This window comes from Hermetia illucens, chromosome 4, assembly GCF_905115235.1.
Source record: "Hermetia illucens chromosome 4, iHerIll2.2.curated.20191125, whole genome shotgun sequence".
Taxonomy (NCBI): Eukaryota; Metazoa; Arthropoda; class Insecta; order Diptera; family Stratiomyidae; genus Hermetia; species Hermetia illucens.
Genome location: NC_051852.1, coordinates 840,913 through 865,056, shown reverse-complemented (window position 1 = coordinate 865,056; position 24,144 = coordinate 840,913). Strand labels below are relative to the sequence as shown.

Sequence of the window (24,144 nt, the reverse complement as noted above, 5' to 3'; positions counted from 1 at the left end):
AGTAAAAACTGCTTTATGTAAACTGGGGAGAGCTCTATCGAAGTAACAATAATGGTGGAATTAACAAGAAAAAAAAGTCTGAATAATTGCATAGAAAATTTGTTTTGCCAAATTTTATTCATTGTACAACGGAACTATTGTTGAGGGGGCTTAAAAGATTTTTCAGCAATTTGGCCATGCACTGCAGACATGTCATGATGAACTTGATTGCGGGTTTTATAGTAACAATCGCCAAAATGTCACTTTGAGAGGATTATATAAATGCAATCCGATGAAAGTTAGGAGCTTTCCCTTGATGATAACTGTCACAATCATCCAGATATTTGTGGCTTTATTTTTGAGATTTTCTGGGCTATTTTCTTCTAAACAATTCAAAATATTGGAATACAGTCCCTGCTAATTACCACTTTACGATGATCACCAACGTTTTAGTAATACAGTGAAACCTCTCCTAATGGACACCTCTATTTACCGGACCCCTCTCAATACCAGACAATATCTGTTGCATGACCCTCGGAGTAATGGACGCGGACACCAAAAATCGTCAAAAATATTCACTGTCACGTATTTTGTCTCCCAATAACGGACAGCACAACCGAGTTTTCTCATGTTCTCGGAAATACATAATCGTAAATGGGAATCTCAGAAAATCCCCCATCTAGGACTGTTTCCTTCTTCAATTTATTTGAAGAGTAGGAGGAGGTAACAAAAACAACCACAATGAAGAATCTGTTAAAGCCAGGGAGGACGTCGGAAAATGACAAATTTGCTTTGAAATGGTTCGTTCGTGCAAGATCCAGTAAGACTCCTACAAATTGACGGTTAATTCAAGGAAAAGGACGAGAGGTCAATTCGAAAAGAAACCAAGAGAGAGACGTGAGTGACTGGTCAGTGAGACTGAAAGATTTCATTAAGGGCTACGTCGAAAAAAACATCTACAATCGCGACTAAACGGGGCTCTTCTTCGGAGCTTTGCCAGATGCAGAGCTAACTTTAAAGGGTGAAACCTGTTCAGAAAGGAAAATTTCAAAGGGACAGCTAACGACCCTGTTGTGTGAAACTACAATAATCATAGAAGAAGTGAAGAAACCTCGCTGTTTTCGAGAGATCAATGTAAACGAAATTGATATTGAGAGACAAAGCAGGAAGATTTTATTATTTTTGGACAATGCATCTTCCCACTGGGATATACAATTTCCATTTCCCAACCTCTCGATTAACGAGCCTTAAAAGGAATAAAATTAGGGACAGTGATTAGCTGTTTCATAAAAGCCGAATTTTGTAAAAACAACAATTTAAATCCTAACGATTCAGTCAGCAAGAAGTTACGCGCGACTTAGAGAAAATCATCGGAGAGATACACATGGGCTATTGACAAGTTGATGCCTCATTGGTCGATCTGTCAACATCGAAGAAACAGCAGAAAGTAGAAGGTCATCTCAAGGAATGAAAAACACGGAGAAAATCAGGGATTGGTTTTTAACTCACAGGGATGCTGTTGGAGTAAAAATAATTTCAGTCATACTAATGCAGTGAAAGATTGAAGTAAGAATACTAATAAGGTAGACAGTTATATGTATCAATAACTACATTTCCATTATTTTATACAAAAACCTGTTTTACTACATATATACAGATATTTACCTTAAATAAGTTTTTAAATAGCACTTCGTGATGGTTTTTTTATTATATTCCCTACTTATGATTGAGTTTTTGTTTTGACATTATAATTTCTGATACGTTTTTCCTGACCATATTTAAAATTTTTTTAAATATCTTTTATTTAAAAAACTAGTGAAAATAGCGATAATAATATGGCTTGAAAAAAAACTGAAATCTGAAATTATGATTCTTATTAATTTGGCAGTATTTCTGAATGTTTTTAAAAAATGTTACATCATTTTTGGCATTTTCCAGTAACTTGGCAGCCAGCAATTTAAGTAATGTAATCAAAGATAGTTCTTATTTTTTGGCAACAAAGGGTTTTATTAGGCAACTATCCATATTTCGGGAATCAGATGTTCCCCTGATACATACAAAAACTGACTTCTTTATTAAATCCCTTTGCAGCCAAAAAATTAAGGACTCTCTTTAATTTGAGCACTTGAAGTATCATAAGCGGCACGAAAAAAAACTGAAAAACTGACTTCGAGTCGAAATCAGCCCCCAATGGATTCATCCAAGAAAAGCAAACAAAATATCTTCTTTGAAAAAGTACTAACCGAGACCTTTTATTTGATACTTCATATGACTATATCTTATGAAAAAAAAATAAATTTTTTACCTTTTTTGCACGGGCGGGGACCCCCCTTAAATTCGACTTAGAATGATGTAACTCACTGTAAGCGTGAACGTTCACAGTTCCCACCTCTCCACCAAATTTGGTGTCAATCGCAATAACCGTTTCCGAGAAAAATGCGACAGACAGATTAACAGGCAGACAATAAACCGATTTTAATAAGGTTTTGTGTTTTTTCTATAATATATAGCTGATTCTAAACCCAACCTGGGCATATAGGAGCTAGCTCTAGAGTTCAACATCCAGATAAATCCAAGAATGCAATCAAAAGCACTAAGAATCACCAGGCAGGCACCACCAGAATATACACAAGGACTTTAGCATCATCTTTATCAAAGGTACAATCCATAAACTGAAAATGATGGTGCTAAGCTATCGGGATACCCTGACTTCTTAGCGAAGAAATGCTTGGACATACTGAAAGCGACAAGGCTGAAGAAAAAGATTTTAGCGACACACTGAAATTCATGCGGAAAGAGAACAAAAGATTTTTAGTTTTAAGGTTTCTTATTTTCTATAATTATTAGAAAGATACACTATTTTCACACTATTTTCTCAAAAAAATTATATTAGCTTATTAAGATAAGGCGTAGTTACTTTATCGCTGCATAGCAAACTTCGGATAAATGAAGAAATAGTGGGAATCTGGGGACCATTTCACTATTTCTTGTGGTACTTCGTAGCACTAGCTAGCGTTACTGTTGGACTGATACTAATAACTACGTAAGATTTCCGATCAGGTGTCCGGTGGCTCAAGTGGTTAGAGCGCTGGGCTGTCGTAGCGAAAGATCGCGGCTCAAATCTCACTGGTGGCAGAGGGATTTGCTATTGTGAATGGATGTCAGATACCAGTCGACTCAGCTGTAAATTCCTACCTGAGTCAAATCACATTTCATCCTACAGTGTACTGTAGTGTACCGTTACTGTCTTCAATTTAATGGTCTAACACACTTCAAGGCCCTAATCCAATATGGATTGTTGCGCCAACGATTATTATTATTATTATTTCCGACCACATTTTCACTGTCAGATTCAGGCCCAAGCCAAGAAACCTCACAATTGTGGAGTGCATCAACGAAAAGTAGACCCTTCATGAGCAACTGCACATAGTTCAGGAAGAACTTCTTAAAGGTGATATTCTGATCGTGATAAGTGATCTGAAATCTAAACAAACCTTGCTCGGCCATGTGATGGGAAGACATAGTGTTGATGGCCAACGGTGAAAGGTTTTCAGATTTCTGCAACTTTCAGCGCCACGTCATTGGTGGCACATCGCTCGACCACAGGACTCATCATAAAGTCAGTTGGGTTTCGGCAGAACTTAGGCCCTCAAACTCAGCGTGGGCCATTTTTGTGATCCGGATCATCCATGAATAGAAAACCTGTCTTGTGGCGTGGACAGCAGGAATTTTGAAAAATCCGGTGCCATCATCTGACTGTGGAAACATGAAGGGAGATCGTTGAATCTAAGGAGTGAAAAGTAGGGCGGACGTGGCGGAATAGAGGTAAAAAGGTACAAGAAATGCAACATTAGTCAGGGAAGAGGCACGATGAGTCGTAGGTGTGATCGCTGCGCTATGCTTCACTGATAAACATCTTATTTAAAAATATTTTGTTTGAGGATTTCCCTAGGCTTAGGCTACCTTAGGAAAAAACTGAACTTTGCCATTCATTATGATTCATACTGGTTTACGAAATCATCCCATTAAAGGGAGCAAATGACACTGTTTTTGGTCACACTGCCCCCAAAGCATACTTGAGGTCGCACCTAAAGAGTTACCTCTACCCTGGATGAAACCGGTAGTTATTCTTGAGTTTATTAAAATTATTAAAAATTAATAACTGGAAAGGACGAAAATGTATTGAGAAAGGACACTGCATATAAGTCAAAAGCAGAAAAGTATGGCTGAACTTTTACTTTAGTTCCCTAGCCAGGCAAGCCGCCGGTGGAAAAAGGAAATCTAAAAGTCTAGTCCACCCAACTACTGGCCTATACTGACGATATCGACATCATGGGAAGAACCACCCGAGACGTACAAACTGCCTTCATCCAGATCGAGCAGACGGCGATGAAGGCGAGATCTTGGGCTGCACATCAATGAAGGCAAGACAAAATATATGGTGGCAACGTCAGCGCCGAAGACGAAGCAACCAACAACATCAAACCGCACTGGTGAAACAGGAAGAATAAGGATAGGAGAATACAACTTTGAGACCGTTGATAATTTCTCCTATCTAGGGTCGAAAATCACAACCGATAACAGCTACGATGATGAAATCCGCGCACGGTTGTTGTCAGCCAACAGAGCCTATTTTAGCTTAGAAAAACTATTCCGCTCGAAACGTCTCACCATAGGGTCAAAGCTCTTACTGTACAAGACTATGATCTTGCCAGTCCTCATGTATTCCTCGGAAACTTGGGTTCTTAGCAAGAAAAATTGCCACCTCTTGGCCGCGTTCAAGAGAAGAATCCTCCGAAGAATTTTTGGCCCCCTATATGAGGATGGACGATTCCGTAGCCTACACAATGACGAAATTCTATGAGCTATATCATGACCGTCCGGTTGTGGATAAAATCCGGCTCAATAGGTTACGGTGGGCGGGTCACTTTGTCCGTATGGATGAGGATGATCTCACCCGGAAAGTCTATAAGGGCAATATCTATGGTAGAAAAAGAAGACGAGGTAGACCCTACCTAAGATGGAGCGATGGCGTAGGCCAAGACGGCAGACAGCTTTTAGGGATGTCGAATTGGTGGACCTCGGCGCAAAACCGGGATGTCTGGAGTTCCTGATTAAGGTAGGCCTAGACCGGATACCGGTTATTGCGCCGTTGATGATGATGATGAAAAATGAGGCTTGTCTTAAGTACCCAAAAAACTTGGTTTACCGAGACAAGCATGTTCGTCCGATTCTATAAGACTTTTATCTATTATGAATAATAAATATTGTATTCTCAGCTGCGATTGCAATTATAAACCGATGTACATCTTTATTACTTACTTAAAAATCCGTTAAACTCCCTATTCTACGAATTCAGCTGCTTCTATTTAAAACAATCCACAATAAATACATAACACAAACACCGACTTCTTGAAAAGTAAAAGTTATTTTTTCTACTTGCAAAACTTTTTTCCTCTGCTTTATATTGCCGGTTCGCGAGAAAGCACAGCGCGAGAATCGAGACAATGGGGGTGAATGAGTAAAGTGCTAAGTAGAGGGTGGACCAGACATTCCGAATATATGTATACAGACAGAGGGTAATACTTTTACACGCCGCATAACTTGCTCCTCTTTCTCATCCGCAATTTATTCGATTCACTGTTTTATTTCCTACATTCATCTGTTTGGTCATATCTTATATATTATCAAGATGTTAAAGAAAAGAACAAGGAAAAAAGCCAGGAGAAAATTTCTGTCAACTTTTTCTCCATGCTGACGTCTTGCCGGCATTTTTATGCTGCCTTATACTTTCCCAATGTTGTTGTTAACTTCTTTAAAACGAGCCGAGCCCTAATAAAAAGTTTTCGCTTGTGAAAGTGAAAAGTTCATCAAACTATGAGGACTAGCATAAGGAAAGTGACCAAAGTGAGAAAAGAATGATGGGAGGGCGGAAGGACTAAATTGCCCGATAAGTGAGTTTTCAGTTAAGTTTTACTTTATTGCGTGCACATATTACGCACTTCTATGTGGGTAGGGGAAGTTGAAATGTCCACCGTGAACCATATTTACTTCGATGTGTGGGACCTGATTACCTATTTAGGGAAGTTCGACCTAACTTGATTATCCTCTAATCCATCCACGCTAACATAAAAGTATAAGCCACCCGAGTTCCACGTCTGATTTTAGGCGATAATTCATGGCTGAGCATTTGTGAACTCCGTTCAAATGATTCCTGGAATGTTTATTCAATCTAGAAACAGGTGATATGCACGCTTTTAGCACATCATCCACGAGCGTGGCACAGTATTGATAATGAAAAAAGCACCCCACCCTCGCAATCCATCGTCAATCTCGCTGTGAGTTCTGTTTACGCTATCACAACATTGAAACCTTCCTACCTTTCCCTTTCCCGTGCATTCTCGTTTCTGTTGTTGTCACTAGATAAGACAACGTAAGCCTAATCTAGCGAACACGAGCCTTATCAGAAGTTCTTTCAAGTACTTTGTTAGCGGTACACACACCGCAAAGACTCTTTTGATCGGATTTTGTATTTGATTGCGTGAATATCTAAGGCTCGTGTTCAAACCGTGAATGCTGACTTTTTTCGTTTCTAACGATCTTTCGTAAACATCTCTGCGACAGTTATAATGGACAGTTGTTGTCATGAACGTATCCCATATCTACGAACGATACAAACTCGACAACCTTCTTGATAATGGACCCATTAGATCGAACATTCTACACGGCCAGGCGCATGCTAGCGAAGGACTTCCTGCTGAGTACGTGGTCAACAGGACGCAACGGCCGAGCTGGCACGTTGTATTTGGTCCAGGAGAGACCATTGTTTAACGTTGTTGTGCTCGATTTACTGAAAATTATTCGATTTCGATGACGAATGGATGCCTACATATGAAACAGGAACCCTTCCTCGTATCATTTTTTTCTTTACAATGGTCCGAAGGCCATATCCTATACCCGCGTAAAGGATATTTTTTAATAATGCATTGTGTCAGCTGCAATCCAGCCTTGTAGATTTCTCTTTGAAATGTCACTCATTACAGATGGCTTTTTAATATTTTTATATTTTTTCCAAGACAAAAATGGAAACGCCATCCACTTTTCTGAAAAGATGATAGAATCATAAACAAAAGGATAACGTACATTCGTACATTGTTTATTCGATTATACAAAAGGAGAAATGAATGAAACTTCTGTTGTGACGGGTTGGATTCGGGACCGTTCATGTATTTTTATTTGGCAATGATATGTCCTGCTGAAGGCTTATTTTCAAAAATCATTAGTCACGACGGGGTTCAAAGTTTACGATTCTAGTCATTATTTTCTACTCCACAAATATGCTGGGCAAGGATATTTCCAATGATGTCCTTTGTCTTTCTGTAGAGTGATAATTAAATGGGACCTGCAGGGTTTCTTTTTTCATATTAGCTCAATTAATTGCTTTTCGTTTAAATAGTTCATACTTCTCACTTTGAAGAGGGGTTCGATTTTCACTTAATTTGTTCCTTAGCAGGATTGAATGTTAGTTTTCCTGTTCAATGCCATATATGTAACTGCAAATTATCGAATGTCCATGCGTTCATTAAAAAGAAGCACCTATAGACCTTATATGAGATAAACTGAAGATAAAACTTCTCTTGCCAATTTCAGTATTAACATTTTTTTCATTTGGAAGTTGACATATCATACATAGAACTACAGAGTCAAATTTCATTCATTTTCGAAGTACCATGGAACTTTTGGAACCTAATATCTTTTGAATGATATCAACCAGAATTTATCATTACTGTAAATCTAGCTCTATGTTCAGGTAAACCTGCGTAAACCTCAAAGTCAATACCCCCGGTAGGAATCCGGATTAGAGCTAACATCGCAGTGGATCGATACTCACAGAGAATCCCCAAAGCGAACTCCAAAGCGAAAGAAGAGGAAAACACAATGGGCGCAATCAACAATCTTACTTAGTGAAAATGCACTGAACTATTTGGACTAAAATAGAGAAAAAAAGAAGACCGCAAAAAAGATCGCGATCAGATGCGCTGACTATAAAAAAAGCGAGTTGACATATGCGGAAACCTTGCGGAAAATTTAGGCAGACAGTTCCCTCCTGAAATTGGGTGAACACGAAAGACGCACGCAGAAAGACAATTTACTTCTTGAGCTGAGGCCTGGGCAGAATAAGTCTCACGATCTCGTTAAAAAGATCGAATGATCACTAGCTAAAGCAGCGGAGATAAAGGTAAGCAAGGACCTAGATGAGATCACCACAAAAGCGGAGTTTTGCGAGGCCTTAAAGACCTAACTTGGGCTAGATTCGATCCTTGAGTCCAATGTAATCAGGCTATGTAATGCATATGGTGATATTCAGACGGCCACAATAGCCTTGCCATTGGACGCAGCGTAAAATGCTGTCTACTGCGAGAATAGATATCGCCAAAGAGGTGTTTCAAATGCCTTGAATTTGAACACATTTCGCAGCAATACGATAGGACTAAATTGTGCCGAAGATGCGGAGAGGAAGGGCATATTGCAAAAGAGTGCAATGCGAATCCTAAATGCTTGCTATGCAGAGAAACACAGGAGAGTAACACCCACCATATTACAGACAGTTACAGATATCCGGCGTTCAAAAAGGAGATTTCAGCTTTTCGTACATGAAATTCCTACAGCTGAATTTAAACCATTGTCAGGCAGCCCCGGACCTTCGGTTCCAAAGCGTATAGTCGTCTTTTGTAGGCGACATTCACATATTCAGTTGCTATGCTGCGCCAAGCCTGACGGTAGATGAATTCGTACTAGTGATGGAAAGATTGGCTTTCGAAGCAAACTGCTACAACCCAATAATAATATCCGGCGATTTTAAACGTTTGGGACGAAGACTGCGGTAGTCACGAAACAAATGCAAGACACCCCAAATTGATCGAAGTATTTTCACATCTGAATGTCTTTCTGGCACTACTGGCGGCGTCAATACTTTTCGGAGAAGGGATATGGGGTCAGTGGTAGACCTTACGTTTGTTAGCGACACATTATCTAAGGATCTCCAATGTCAGATGAGGGAAGAATATACGTACAGCGACTATTAGGCGGGTTGGACATCCAAGAAGCTTGACAAGCAAATGTTCAAAGAAACACTTTTGTAAGAAACGATGCCGATGGGAAATGCAGAAGAAAAAGCGACGCAGGTTTTTGAAAGGATACAAAAAGCATGTGACGCTTCCATGACACGCCGCACTGTACTCCAGAAATAAATGCCCAACTTCTGGTGGAATGCCGAAATCGATGAACTTCATAAAGTTTGCCTTAAAGCCAGCAGACGCAGCCAACGTAGCAGAAATCGGCCTGCGTCTGAAGAGTTGCACAACCGATTTAAGCGGGTGAGGAAAGAACTGAAAACTGTCATCTCTAGAAGCAAAAATGAACATCTCCAGAGGTTATGGATGATTCTGACTCAAAGGAAGGTACATACAAGGCAGTCATGGCATCGATTAAGGGTAGACGCTCGCCACCGATTATCAACCTTGATTTACTGCGGAATATCATTAGTACCCTCTTTCCATAAGTTTCAAATGAATCGAACCTACCAACTGTCCAGATAGATTCCGATGAAACTCCCGAGGCGAACACTGAAGAAGTTCTGGAAGCCGCCAAGAAGATTGTAAAAAATAAAACTTAGATGGCATCCCGAATAAAGCTTTGATAGTGGCCGTTAAAACAATTCCAAGGTGGTTCGCTGAGAAACATTTACGACGTGTCTCAAGGAAGGGATTTTCCCAGAAAAGTGAAGGAAACAGTTTGTCATAATTCCGATGCCAAATAAACCTTTGGGTAATCCTTCGTTGGGAAACTTTTCGAACGGGTCATCTGTTATATTGTCAAATAGCCAAACGGTGCGCATAGTCTTAGAATTCGTCCGGGATAGGCTATTGCGCTGCGATACGGACGATCGACCTAAGACGCATAGAACGACTTCCATGGTTCCACAAGGATCAGACACAGTCAGTCATCAGCCTTGTGAATAATAATGTACGGCACTAAAGCTAGAAGCAAATAGAAGGAAAATTGCAGCACATGTCGATTGAGTGCATTGAGAACATCGTACGTTTATCGTAGAACATCAGACGGAGCAGCATGCGTGATAACACGAATCTTCGCGAACGAGGGTCAACGTCTCTATGACCCATCATCTGCAATCGGCGAGTCCCATGCCTATCGCCGGCAATTAGCACATAGTGGAGCGCTTTTGAAGTGGCAAAAAATGGGATGATTTAACTAAAGGACGCTGAACTCATTGGATTATTCCAGATATCTCAAAATGGATCAAACGAAGGGACGGTAAAGTTAGCTTCGACCTAACTCAATTCCTAGGCGGTCACGGAGGGTAGCGTGCATACCTATATCGCTTTCTGTGTGACAGCTCGCCATGCAAGATGATTCCACAGGATGTGGAGCGTGTTGTTTTTAACTGCCCGAGGGTCGTCGTTCACAGAGCGCAGGCGGAAATTGACACATTGGCGCGGTTGTCACCCGAGAATATCATGGATGAAATGAAGACGGCTGAGGAAAGAGGAGTTCCGGAGGAAAGTACCAAATTACGACACGAGCCCCGCGACTGTAACTGATCCTTCTCCGCGACGTAATGCCGAAATGGCAATCCCGCGGGGTAAACAAAGGAGAAGCAGGTGGTTTCAGTAAGTTGAAGTCTCAGATGATCGTATGGCAGGGGCCAGCGGTAGGTTTTGAATGTTTCTATCTTCCAACGCCAAAAAACAGACAGACTGTCAGACAAATAGATAGACGGACAGACAGACAGATATTGAACCGATTTTAATAGATTTGTGTTTTGCAAACGAAATCTTAAAAATATCCGTCGTATATGGCTCAAATTTTCACCTTAGCTTTACAAATTGAAAGTTTTAAACTACATCAATTCCCATTTAAACATGTTTCCAAAACATACCTAGTGAATTATTACAGCGCGGATCACACTACTTTCGAGGACGCCCCTTTCACTGTCACTGACGATGATAGTGCTTGTTTTAGGGAGGTCGGTGTTCAAAAACTCTAATCTATTTAGATTCGTCGTCAGTCGGAACATAATTGCACATCATCTCATAGCGCAGTAAGTAGTGCGTTGGATGTCCCGCGTGACAGTGTTCATGACAAGACCAAGGGGGAGTGGCTAGAGGGCGCTTCTTGATGAAAGCCGACAGAAACGCGAAGTCGTTTTGATAAACCGACTAACTGCACTTCGCACCCTGCTGTTCGGATCGTGGTAGAGCATGTTAGTCCATTAGCTGTTGTTTCAGAGAGTGTGGAACGCGGTCAAATGCCTTTTATGTTACCAGGACTACATTATAGAGGCTGATGCTTCTTGCGGTGTTTCTCCGTGAGTAGCAGCAAGGCGGTTATTGTGCGAAGTTTTTCGCGATTCTCAACAAACTCGGCTTGACTCTTGATAATTTCAAGGATATCATGAATATATTTGTCGAGAATGTGCTTCAAAAGTTTCATGGTATGGTAAGACAACTGAACCAGGGAGTAATTTGAATATATCTTTGTTTGTTATTTGAAAGTTTGGACCTTAGGATCACTAAGTCTTTGAGGATACTTTACCCATTCGATTCAGCATATCTTGGCAGTAAGTTTGGAGGTCCAATTCTGGCCACCTTACCTAAAAGCTTAATAAACCATATTCAAGAACAAAAGCCAATTTTTAATAGACTTAAACTTACAGAGATGAATGATAGAGTAAAGTCAAGTGCGAAGTCGGCTCCAATAGAATCAGTTGAAGGAATGTCAAGGATCGAATCATTTCCCTTCGAAAATTGAAGGAATGTATTAAAGTAGCAGTGATCCCCTGGTATTAATACGTATTTTCCAGACAACATAGTCCGGGGCCAGGTTGGAAAGCACAGCGTCGAGTACATCTCTTTGTTCGAAGCTCAAGCCTGATCATGAGCTATCGGTCAATAGATATAAGATACATATAGCTATAAAAAATTGTAAAGATACACGTTTTTAGCCACATATTATTTATACTTAGTGACGATTTTTTCATTGTAAAACAGACACTAGTCCGAACGGTGTAAATTTGTCGTACTTGTGTCATATTTTTGCTACAAATTTGTATTAACTTCATCTCCATGCTTTGATGCATCACCTTCATAATTAACCCAGTTAAACACACCTATCAGCCCCCCTTCTCTGACTTTCTCGTTCCGAAAATAATTGATAAAAAAGACTCCGGCAAGAGTCTGCCTTTATATCCCACACAAATAGTATTTACCCTCAACTTTCAAGGTAGAAATATTCAGCATTCGGTTCGCACTCCCCCATATCTTCCACATATACATATGTAGATAAAATACACACATGTGAATTTGCTTAACCCAATTAACCTCACCTAGAGGCTCCAATTGTTGTCATTGGTGTCGCCGCGTCGGTATTTTACCTTCTTTTGTTCAAATTTTATTTCATCACAATATAACGTTATCAGCGAGTTCTTCAAAAGAGCAAATCAAGTAATTCACAATGTAGAGTCCTACAACAAACAGAAAATCATCTATAAAACCATAAGCTTTTGGGGTTTTCCTTCGCTGATTTAAAAATACACAGAGGAAAAGCATGATAAACGTTTAAAACAAGGTTGACCGACAAATAGCCCGCACCGTTGTCATAATAAGGGTAGATTTTTTTGGTAAAGAAAATTAACCCCATTCCCTTTTAAGTTGGTTCTTATTGTTTTCAAAGAATTTGTTTTGTTGAACTTTTATCAGTTTATGATTTTTTCGTAATTTTTATTACGACAGTGAAAGTATTTCCCTTTAACCTGGTTTTTTTGGGATTTTATATAAAAGTGATTTAATTTTTGGTTGACATTTAATTTATTGTAGCGTAGGTAGATACATGATGCGTAATCTATCACTTAAATGTCCAGCAGCTGCTATGACTTTTACTAGGGAGAATTAAACGCGATAACTGCAGCAGAATATCAAAACAGCATAAGCAAATAATTCCCCCCCCCCGTATTTTCCAATCCTAATTTAAAAATTTATATAAAAATAATTATAATGATTTATATAACCATAATCGTTTATATAACTCGTGATGTTTGATTAATGAGTAAATTTAAGAACTTTGAAAATGTTTACACGAAAATTGGTCAAAACCCCTATTAAGAGCCATGAAAAATTCACATTAATTACGGATCAGATGTAAATGTAAATAATAAACCATCTTTAAACAAGGTAATGAAAATTCAAACGGGATGATCAAAGTAGCCCAATGTTTCCCTACTTGTTCCGCATAAATAATAAAATTCACAAAAAGACTGCAGCTAGACGGCAAATCTCACAAAAGTATAATGGATTATTGATCAAACGGCGACCACGACAATGGTCAATCCACCTGTAAATGTTTCACAATAAAACTTATGACAGGATACGTGGCTAAGTTGCTACGATACCCTGAAAAATATTATAATTTCGCAGCAACCGGTCTTCCCAAATAGAACCAAGACAATTGAAACGGGTGTCCTTAATCCTGTGTCCTTTACCAGTGTCCCGATTGTTGTTATGAATTTGTAGGAAGTTTGTTTTGTTTTCGTAAACCAGACATTTTTACATTGCAAGCTTGCAAACAGGATGACCTAACTTGACCCCTTTTTTCGTTATGACAACCGACGACTAATTTGTCGAGTTTTATTCCACCTGGCCGTACCTGTTAGTCTATAAATAGATAAGCGTTGGTGGTGAAATCTGAATAATGATTCATTCGCACCGGGAAGTCATTTGGTCAATATGTAATTAGTCTGAAGCTCATGAAATTATAAATCCAATTATTGTGGAATGAAATCATGGGAATTTATATTTGTGTTAATAAAACTGGGGAAAATGAGGATTGGATTTAGCGTTCAATAATATGGGTCCGGCATTCAGGAAAGTATCTTGTAAGACTCTCATAAATAATTGTATCTAGTACATTTTTCTAAAGAATTTAGATAGTATTCAAAAAACGCAGATAGAAAGCAGCTTTTTAAAGTATAAATAGTAAAAATAGATTCTACTTTAGGCAAATTTTCCGAAATCCGAAACAAGAGAATATGATCTCGGAAAAAAGATCATAAAAATAATTGTTGGGAAACTATATCACGTAAGTGAATCTTATTTATATTGTAAAAGTTGTATGAACATTCTTTGCCAAAGACGTCAAAAAAGCCCATATCTGTGCATTTTATACGAAAATTACAATTCCAAGTAAGATACTAAATGGGTAAACGCTTTTCTGGAGGGTAATGAATTTGACTTCTCCACAGGATATCTGGAATCAAAATATTCGAAAGAAATAAATGGATAATTGCTTTTATATTCAACATAGAAAATAGCTAAGGCGGTTGAGAAACAAAAACAATACAGTTCAAACAGCATTTAGTAACTGCGACATAAGCGTCATCTATACCAACATTTATTCCAAATTCATCAGAGTAGAGATTTGAATCAAGGAAGGCCCCTTTAGTTTTATAGAAATGCACTTGGGAGAGAAGTTCGTCCTTGTCATTTAGTACTTAGCGTGCGTAATGCCTCCATACACAACTTCTACACTCTGAAACCCCATCTTTAATGATTTCTTCCTTCTCCTAAGTATCCCTCCCTGGTTCTTTGTGGAGTATGATGTTTCCTCACAGTGTCTTTTTCCTATTATGATTTTTCCCCATGAAATTTTCAATGAGAGACTTCTTCAGTTCGATTTTACTCAGGTAATAAGCCTATAGCAGCAGAACAGCACAAAGACGAACATAACCATTTATGAAGACTGAGGTTCGAACCCGAGGAAACGAGACTGCGAGTCTGACGGTCAACAGATTACCACATTGTCTCTGAAGTCTTCCTCTGATTTTGATATTAATCTAACATTTTCTTAGTCACATTTTCCCCATTCTGACGTTTTCATTATAAATGGCAACGAATTGTTTATTCCATCAGTCCTGCTTTTTTTAGGGTATGGTCTTAGTTCTTAGTTCAAACTGCTTCCTCCTTATTCCTAGTGTTTGGCGTTCGGTTTCCAATAGAGAAGCGTTGAATGTTTCCTATAGATTCTCATTGATTCTACCCATTTTGTCCCTGTTACCAGAATTGTAGTAGCGAGTTTGGTTCTACCAATTATCCTGCCTTTGATATCAGATTTGTTTCATCTGGGTTGACAATTATCTTGCTCAGCCTCAGTGTTCCATTTTCTTCTTAGAGTTCGTCCAGTCTCTAGACGTCCTACCAAAAACCAGTTCTATTATCTCGGTTCTGAATTATTTTAATTTTTCTTATTTATGGTTCAATTGAGTTTTTGACATTATGATGTACGGTAGCACCTCCAACTCCTCTCTTGCTAATATGTTATATTTAAAAGTCTTTTAAATCTTACTCCGAAATATCCTCCATTTGACGATAGCTATTTAAGCTACACCATCTCATATCAGACGGGGGTTCAACCAAGTTGCTGATGGAGTATAAATTACTGGTCTCCTGGTTCGCCTGTGGCATCTACTATGTTACTGCATCACTTTGAGCATAAGAGGAATCGTACAACTCACATATTATCAGTGCCCGGATGGCTGACAAAAGTGTCAATGCTTGGATGGCTTAGTGATTAGGATACTAAGCTGATGCAACGGAAAAGTTAGGGCTCAATCTTCTTGGTTACAATGGAGTTTGTACTATAGGTTGGATGTCGGATATCAGGCGACCCAGGTTTGAATGGATAATAATTCGGGGTCAGCATAATGTTGACCGTAATACCAATCTAGGTTCAAATTGGGATACTATACCATAGGTACCAGCACTGTTGAAACAGGTCACAAAATTGGACCTACACCCCTATGGAAACATAATTTCATAGCTTTGGCAATTGATCATTCCTCAAAGCCAGTAACTGGCTTAATGATTAAGGTGGAAAATGATCCTTGTATAGACGAAAGTTAGTGATGAGGCTTAGTGTATCGGCAAGAATTAGAGCAAGCTACATTTTAATTTTTCAAGCCAATTGAATTATTCAAGGTTTCAAAGCGAAAGAAAGAAAAGATTTCGTCAACGGCAGCATCATATTCACTTGCTATATTTTTGTTAAAAAAAAGGTATTCATCCAGCACCCTTTTATTGTCTAAAACTTACTCACAGCAAATAGGATGAACATAAAATTAAATAGTTGTATCTTGAAGGAAATTAACTAAAACCAATCTTCCTCATCTTTACATCTTTTGCTAACTTGTTTCAGTAGAAACTCTTGCATAACTGCTCATATTGCATTTATTTTCTTGAGTGCATGTATTGGGTGGACAGATACAAGTTTCTAAATTTTTAATTGAAATTAACTATCTTAACAAATGTTTGGTGGCGCTAAGATTAATCATACTTGTCATTTTAATATTTATTATTAGTAATTTGGCAAACTTGTGTAGATTAACAGTGGGTAGTCCAGGGATTGCAAGATTTATTGTATAAGGTTCAAAACTGTTCAATTTCTCTGCCTTCATTTGCTGATGGTTTATAGTTAGAACATCATTTTTATTTTCTGGAGAAATTCTAGAATATGAAGTATGGGAATCAACTAATTCAATTTCGGAAGCTCAAAATAAGGCATTATCTCTTTTAATGCAAGTTCTCTAGATTTTGGGCAAAACCAAGGAAATTCGAAGCTCGTAAAGTTGAGCTCCATTTCCATGGAAGTTTCTCATTTATTGGTGAGAAATTATAGTGTATACAATGACAGTCTGGAAAATCAAGCCTGCAGAGAGAAAGGACATATGTATAAAATTATGACTACAAAGAAGGCTTTCACCTGATAAGTTCTATTTTGACAGCACAATAGATAGTGAAAGCAGCTAGCAGGTACCTGTTAATAATGAAATGATGCAGAATTGTCTACGAAGGCCAGTATCCTGCAAATTGTTTTAGCCAGAAAATTATCATCAAATAACCTTTAGATCAAAGTATAGCTTTACCGTTTGGTAGACTAGAAATAGAAACGATATTGCTCGTTTACATTCTTTGATATGACTACCAAATTTTCCAAAATATGGAATTTGGTGAGAGATCTGAATGCTCCCATAGATGCTGCTGAATAGCTTGGATAACGACTCAAAAGCAAAAATTTATCACTTCCTGGAGTGTGCTTTTCTTGGATCGAGGTTTACAGACAAAACTGGAGAGAAGAACTGGACAATCAAGGAAATTTGATTCTTCGAAAAGATGGTTGTAATCCCGATAATATTATAAATACAAGCATTTTGCCTTAAATCCTTACAATTTCTACAGGCGTCCTAGAACTTTCGCAGAGACTGTTTTAAACGGTGCAGAGGTATACCATTCTAAATAGTTGCTCGATGACGTGGGATTCTTGGCGAATGTTTTGGATAAACTATTACCAACTGCACCATCAAAACTCTATATGCCCACTAGGTAATATTTTCCGACTCCTATTGCGTAGCACCTAGCGCTTCGAGTAGTTAAATTAAATTTTTGATCGATACTATAGCTCGGAAATAAAACGAAAAATAGCACAGGTCTGCAACCAAAAAGCAGTATAATTTGATGTTCTGGGAATGAAAATGAATCCAAAAAATGTCTAGGATGTTATGAATTTTTCACAAAATGCGATTTTGGTCTATTTTTCTTCGAGATTTTGACAGATATTCAGGTATTCAGGTATTTTCATCATATGAAGCGCATTTTCTGAATGAAATCTAATCTAGTCAGCAAATTTGATATTATGATAGAGATGTAAAGAACCGAATGCAGAATCTTTACTTAAATCAGGTAAAGAGGTAAGTTTTTACGTACACATAACATACTACATATAAGCTGTCTTCTACTATTTCTCCAAAATCTACCACCAGCTATTCGTCCTCTCCCTAATGATACAGAAACACTAGTGCCAAAGCCCCCTGTTATGTAAGGAGAGATTCCAGACTCAGATGAATGTGAAGTGGAACCTCATGACGATCAGGACTCAAGCTCTAACTCTGAAAATGACAGTAGACCAAAATTGCTCTCCCAAGAAGGGACAAATGATTTGGTGAGAGATCTGAATCCTCTTATAGATGCTACTGAGTAGCTAAAATAATGACTCAAATTACAAAAGTTATCACTACCTGTATTGTCTTTTTGTTGGTTCAGATATTGTGAAGAGAACTTCATGTAGTACTTCACCCAAGAAGAAAACTTAGTTTATTGTAGTAACATTAAAGGTTTGATTGTTCCATTTCAAATCCAGTATGAATCCGCTCAATGGCCTCTCTTTATCGACTTATCTAAGTACAGCTTAAGAGTAGTTTTGTTCTAGAACTGTAGTTTCAATGGTTCCATTCCTGTTGGACCTATAAGACCTATAAGAATTTGGAAGTGATTCCCTAAAAACTCAAATATGGAGATCACGATTGTCAAATGTGCGGCGATTTGAAGATCAAGTACCATGGTGCTTGGACAAAGGCTGGTTACACTAAATTTTCTTGTTTTCTATAGGACGGTCAAAACCGAAAAAAATTACTGGTCGATTTAGAATTCTGAGTCAAGGGCCCTTATGGTTCGACAAAACAATATTCTGCGAGAAAACCTGGTACCTCCAGGAAAAATTGTCTTTCCTTTCTCCCAAAAGAGGTAACAAAATTGAAGGAAGGTATATTCTGCGAGAAAACCTGGTACCTCCAGGAAAAATTGTCTTTCCTTTCTCCCAAAAGAGGAAACAAAATTGAAGGAAGGTATATTCTGCGAGAAAACCTGGTACCTCCAGGAAAAATTGTCTTTCCTTTCTCCCAAAAGAGGGAACAAAATTGAAGGAAGGTATATTTGTTCAGAAGGCGTCTAGCGGGTTAGTAGTTTGCCAATATCGAATAAACACAAATCTCCAGAAACAAGGATGGTTTGCATTTAAGGATGTATTGAAGAAATTTGTCGATAACAATAAAGATCCTGATTACAAATAGTCAGAAGAATGCTAAAATCTTTTGAAGCCTTGAGTTGTCTCATGAACCTAAAGATACATTTTCACCAATCTCACCTGAACTATTTTTCTGAGAATTTAGGGGCTATGAGTGAAGAGCAAGGAGAACGTTTGGATTATGGCAAGGAGATATCAAGGAAATTGGAGCATAATAATAATGATAGACTACTGTTAGATGCTAAAGAGAGACACTCTAGGCACTGTTCATAAGATGTACCAGGAGGTACTTTCCAGAAACAACGATTTAATTCAAAGATAAGTCTTTAAAATAATAAATATGATTTCACGTATTTTTATATCCACTACTTTGAGTAATATCATTGGGAAAATGGATACACAATTTGTGAAAAAAAAACACTGCTACAGCAAAACGGAATTCATTTTTAGATTTAGGGCATTAAAAACGTATAAATCAGTTAAAACTATTAGAACAGATTTTAATTTTGTTTTTCTGTTGCAGACCTGTGTAATTTTCCTTTATGAATAAACAACCCTACAAATATCGACAAACGAAATAAAAGAGTTTGGTTTATTTACCTCGAATAGACCTTTACAACCATTAGCTAGACGAAAAAGCCTGTAGGCTGTACATAGCAGTACCCATTATCAGTAGCCACGTCTCATTGAATGCCTTCGATTGATTGTTAAAAAAATTGCAGGCTTAAACCAACTTGAAATATAGATAGGCGTTGGATGACAGGGGGTTGACAATTTTAAATTTCAACAATGATTAAGAGTAAATATTAATAGAAATATGATTTTTGTCGTTTAGTATTTCAATTCCTTGCATATAACTTACAAACTGAACAATATGCAAGTATATGAATGACCCACCGACGGCACTATGTTTTCCGAATAGAAGTCTGTGTAACAATGGAAATTGCACTAATTAGTTATGATTCAATGGCACTCATGTTAGAAGGAAGATATTTGGTTTTTCGGAAAGGGCCTGGTCATTTCAAGGCAAATTATTTTTTTTATTTTCGGGCGCTAACATTCGAAAACGATTTTTGCAACGAGATATTGTAGAAATTGCTGGATTATATTAGATAATATGTCAAAGAAAATAGCATAATCGCTGTCTAATATCACTTAATATTTATTTTGTTTGAATTTAACTTCCTAACAGAAATCAGTACTGCTTGGTCATTTTTATTTATTTTTAGTCGTACAATGTCTATTTTTGTTGTAAATAACTATTTATACTTTTTTAGAATTTGTAGTACCTCAAGGTAAATATGTAAAAGCAATGCTACTACTGCATTAATTTTTCACATTTACTGGCTAAAATGTAACGCCTCCACAAAATAATTTTCTAATATTGAAGAATAACTTTGCTGGTTTTCCCATTTTTACAAGGGCAGAGAATGTGCCTAGCGATATATATTGGAGTTTCCTTTGACTACCTATATATAAAGTGCGAAATTGATGAATGTTGTTGGTCAATTTTAAGAATCAAACTGGGAAGAAGTTATTTTCAAAGAGGTTTGAACATACATTAGACATTTATATATAAAAAAAATCTTCAGTATCAAAATGCAAATAAGGCACTTGTTCGTTTTGTCAATCTTAATCACTTACCTTGTGCAATACGAACGGCGGGCATTTTAATTCTCATTTTTCCGGATTTTATCTTCTTTGTTGCCCTCACACTATTATTATTTCAATTGTATATCTCCAAAAATACCACTTGACAATTAAGGAAATTCAATTCCCAACTTTTAACTCTACCTTAGAAACATTGGCAGCAAGTCGTAATGATAATACTACATATAAATAATCTCTCACTATTGTTGAATTTTCTCCATAATAGTTATAACAACACTATTAGAATGCTGGCGCCAAGACAAGAAAAACATTTTTCCACTGTATGTTTCTATCATTGTCGCCTCCTTTTTTTAATCCATGCATGCACGTGACTGTTTCTTCGCCGAGTTAACACACTGTCAGGTGCAAAGTAAGGAGTGAATTGTATTCCGTCAGGATATTGTTTCTTTTGTTACTCAGGTATTACAATGGTATTATGACACAAGTGGTTAGAGGTGAATTTTGGCGGGTTCACTTGACAAAGTTTCTATTGGGGATCTGGTCAATGGTGACCACAAGAATGTTTGGTCAATTGGTTGTAATTATTTTATTTATAGTAAGATCGGAGAAAAGTTGCATTATAACACTTGGTACTTTTCGGTTGTGGACAGGTAAACCTTCAGTACGTTTCGCGTTACACATTTTTTTTCCTCACGCTGCTCGACATTGTTCACTTTTTTCATAACACCAGCCAGAACTCTTGATATTGTTCACTATCGACGTTAAAAATCAAACTATATAAACTTTATTATAATTTGTTAAACATGCCTGACTACTATTTCGTTCATGTCTCTATTTCATTAACGGAGCTACCGCATTTTATTCTAATATCGTTTTCAAACCGAATAATGAAACCAGAAAAACATCCAAGTGTAAGTCCGAAAAGCTAACAATTGACTGGACACTATCTGCCTAAGTTGATAAATCGCGGGGGTGACTGAATTCGTCATCGGTAGTGGATCCGAACCGAACTGAACAGGTGAACTTTTACAACTGAAACTATATTTTACAACCCTTGTCGCGATTTGACCGTCGTCTTCAAAAACGGATTCTTCGAAGAATTTGATGTCGACATTCCTTTTGACTCGATGTCGTCACAATGAGAGTGTGTGCCTTATGTATAGCGAATGCTATATGACAAGGGGGCGAGAGGAAAGAGTCCTGACAGTCTGAGGGGCGAATTTCCACGTATGTTCCCCCCTTCACATATGAATGCTCGAAACAGCGAACAAACAAAACAACAAGGTCGCCGCTGTATTTCACACACGTCCTCACTACGCGACAGTCCGTTTGCATCTAATTTTTGGCGTATGGACAACGGACCGCTCATTCGTTCATCACTGAACAATTGAATTGAACGCACGACAACGGCTAGGGTACGAACACCAGCAGCGGGATCACCCTCTCGAACTCAAACCCGAGGCTCTGACTCCGATCCGGAGTGAAGATTCAAACTCAATGGCCCACTCGACGACGACTAACAACGACGTTCAAGCACTCGCCTTCGCCCAAGCATTCGCCAGCCTCTGATACAAAACTACGATGATAACCCCACACTGGGCCTGAGAGCAGGCCGGTCACCAACGCTATCGCTTTGCCACCCCCACTGCCATCGCCTCACCGTCACCGGTAAACACTTGAACTGGCCCCAATTTCCTCCCCCAGATCCTCCCCTTCGGCGACTCGCATTTCCATACAATATCCACTCACATGCACTGCACGCACACATGTTCTGCCCATCTCTACACCCCGGCTTTCAGCTGATCCATTCACATGTGCTATTCAGCCACACTGACCCATCCACCCCAAAACCAACCCCCGGAAAATCCTTCTCATTTCCACTCTTGCCACTCTACGCTCACGTCTCCGCTCACCTAGAGGGGTCGGAAAATTCTGTGCGCGCTGCAAATCTCGTTCGTGGACCGCATTTGTGTGATTTCCAATCGCCACCGCCGTAACGGTTAACGTCGCTCCGTCATCGACTTCCGACGTATGAATGGGCCATATGTGTGGAAAACTCTTCTCTCTACAGCCCAGTCTATGACAACAGACATCATGTGTAGGAAACTGGTCGGAAAATGCTGCCAGTAAACTCCAGCCCAAGTATACAAAACATTCCACTCACACACAGCCACTTTCGCCAAAGTATATAGGAAAATCCTCTCAATTTCCCCGAGTTCTCAGAGCATTTTCTCGAGCTTGATTCACGCTCAACTACTTCAGGTTTTCAGACCAACACAGCCGCACACACGCGGTCATCCCAGAGTCTTTCACTTAACATGAGCGCAACCTCACCTGGGGTTGATTTCTGTTCAGCGCCCTGGCGACCATATGTGTACTATATGGAATCCTGCCTTTCTCCTCCTCAGCAATTCAAACCAGGCTTTCTCTGGTCCACAGTCGGATGCTGTACACCGCGGTGGAGGTTGAGTGGCTGGAGCAGTTGGGCACGGGGAATCGACTCAAACTCGCGACTGATGCCTCCAACGATTTAAGCTCGTTTTAGACTGACTGATTGTCGCCACGGATGGTCAGTGGCACTTGATGAGTGGGTGGGTGGGTGGCAGATGGATATTTTCTTTGGACCACCACCGTCCATGGGTGGATGATAGTACGAAGCCGGGTGGCTGCAGGAGAAATGTTTTATGTTTTCTCGAGTTTCTTATCCCCAAGTGTTTATGCTTTCCGGTTTGTTGCAAGGAGCAGTGACACGATGGCAAGGGAAACTGTTTTCACATTTTCTTTTTAATTACTGGGAGGACAGGTGCAACGCACAGATACCAGGCAGGGAGGGGGGCAGATTAGACTTTTCAAATGGTTTGGTCAGTTCATTGATAAGAAGTTTGTTTATTTTGATGAAAGCTTTCAGGACGTAGATAATTTGCTTTTCAAGGAACTGAAGCCTCGGGATGCATTGAAATGGATGTTATTAGGCATTAGAAAGATTCTGCAGTTCAGATTGGAATGAATTCGATCACAAAATATCTGAAAATTTGCTTATTTTCATTTGGTTTCCGAAATTTTAGTTCAATAATTTTTTTGCTCCAGTTCAACAAAATTTCCTGTTGAGTTCTCCGAGTGTTTTGTGAAATAAGAAATGTTTTAACTTAAAAATAGATTGACGTGAGAAGCTGGGAAGGGAGGGATTACCCCGAGCCTAGACTTTTCTCGGGGCTCGAAATAAAAATTTCATTGAAGAGAAGGGTAACGGGGGGTGCATAATTCTCACTCAGAGGACGGTTTGCCCACATAATTTTCACCCCGGCTGTGATTTTCCCTTACCGAATTTTGGTCCAAAAGGAACGTTTTTACTCTTGTTGAAATCTTGAGAACTGCTCCGTTTTAGCCCTTTCCCGTCCGATCGACGGGTCGACTGGTTCAATCGGGTTAAGCCCGCCTTCCACATACAGTTCGGCCTGTCGTTTACGCCAGAAGAGCCCCCAATGCACCTGCCCACCAGTTGAACTAAATGCACCATCCAAGTATCGGCAAGCCGGAACATCATTAGGTCAACTCTGGACGGGAAAGGCCTTGAGACGAGAGTTTGAGATATTTCTGTATGTGAGCATCTATCAAAAATGTTCATAA

The 24,144-nt window shown here is 38.9% G+C and overlaps 1 protein-coding gene across 2 annotated transcripts in view; it reads right to left on the bottom strand.

Annotated features, from left to right (window-relative positions):
• LOC119655310 (B-cell lymphoma/leukemia 11A) overlaps positions 1-22,069 on the bottom strand; it is a 125,573-nt gene extending 103,504 nt beyond the window's left edge. For both annotated transcript variants that reach the window (XM_038061138.1, XM_038061139.1), the window contains exon 1: positions 20,551-22,069. In XM_038061138.1, coding sequence (XP_037917066.1) covers positions 20,551-20,587 — 37 coding nt within the window. In that variant the 5' untranslated portion in view covers positions 20,588-22,069. The remainder of the gene's footprint in view (positions 1-20,550) is intronic.
• Between the last annotated feature and the right edge of the window lie 2,075 nt (positions 22,070-24,144).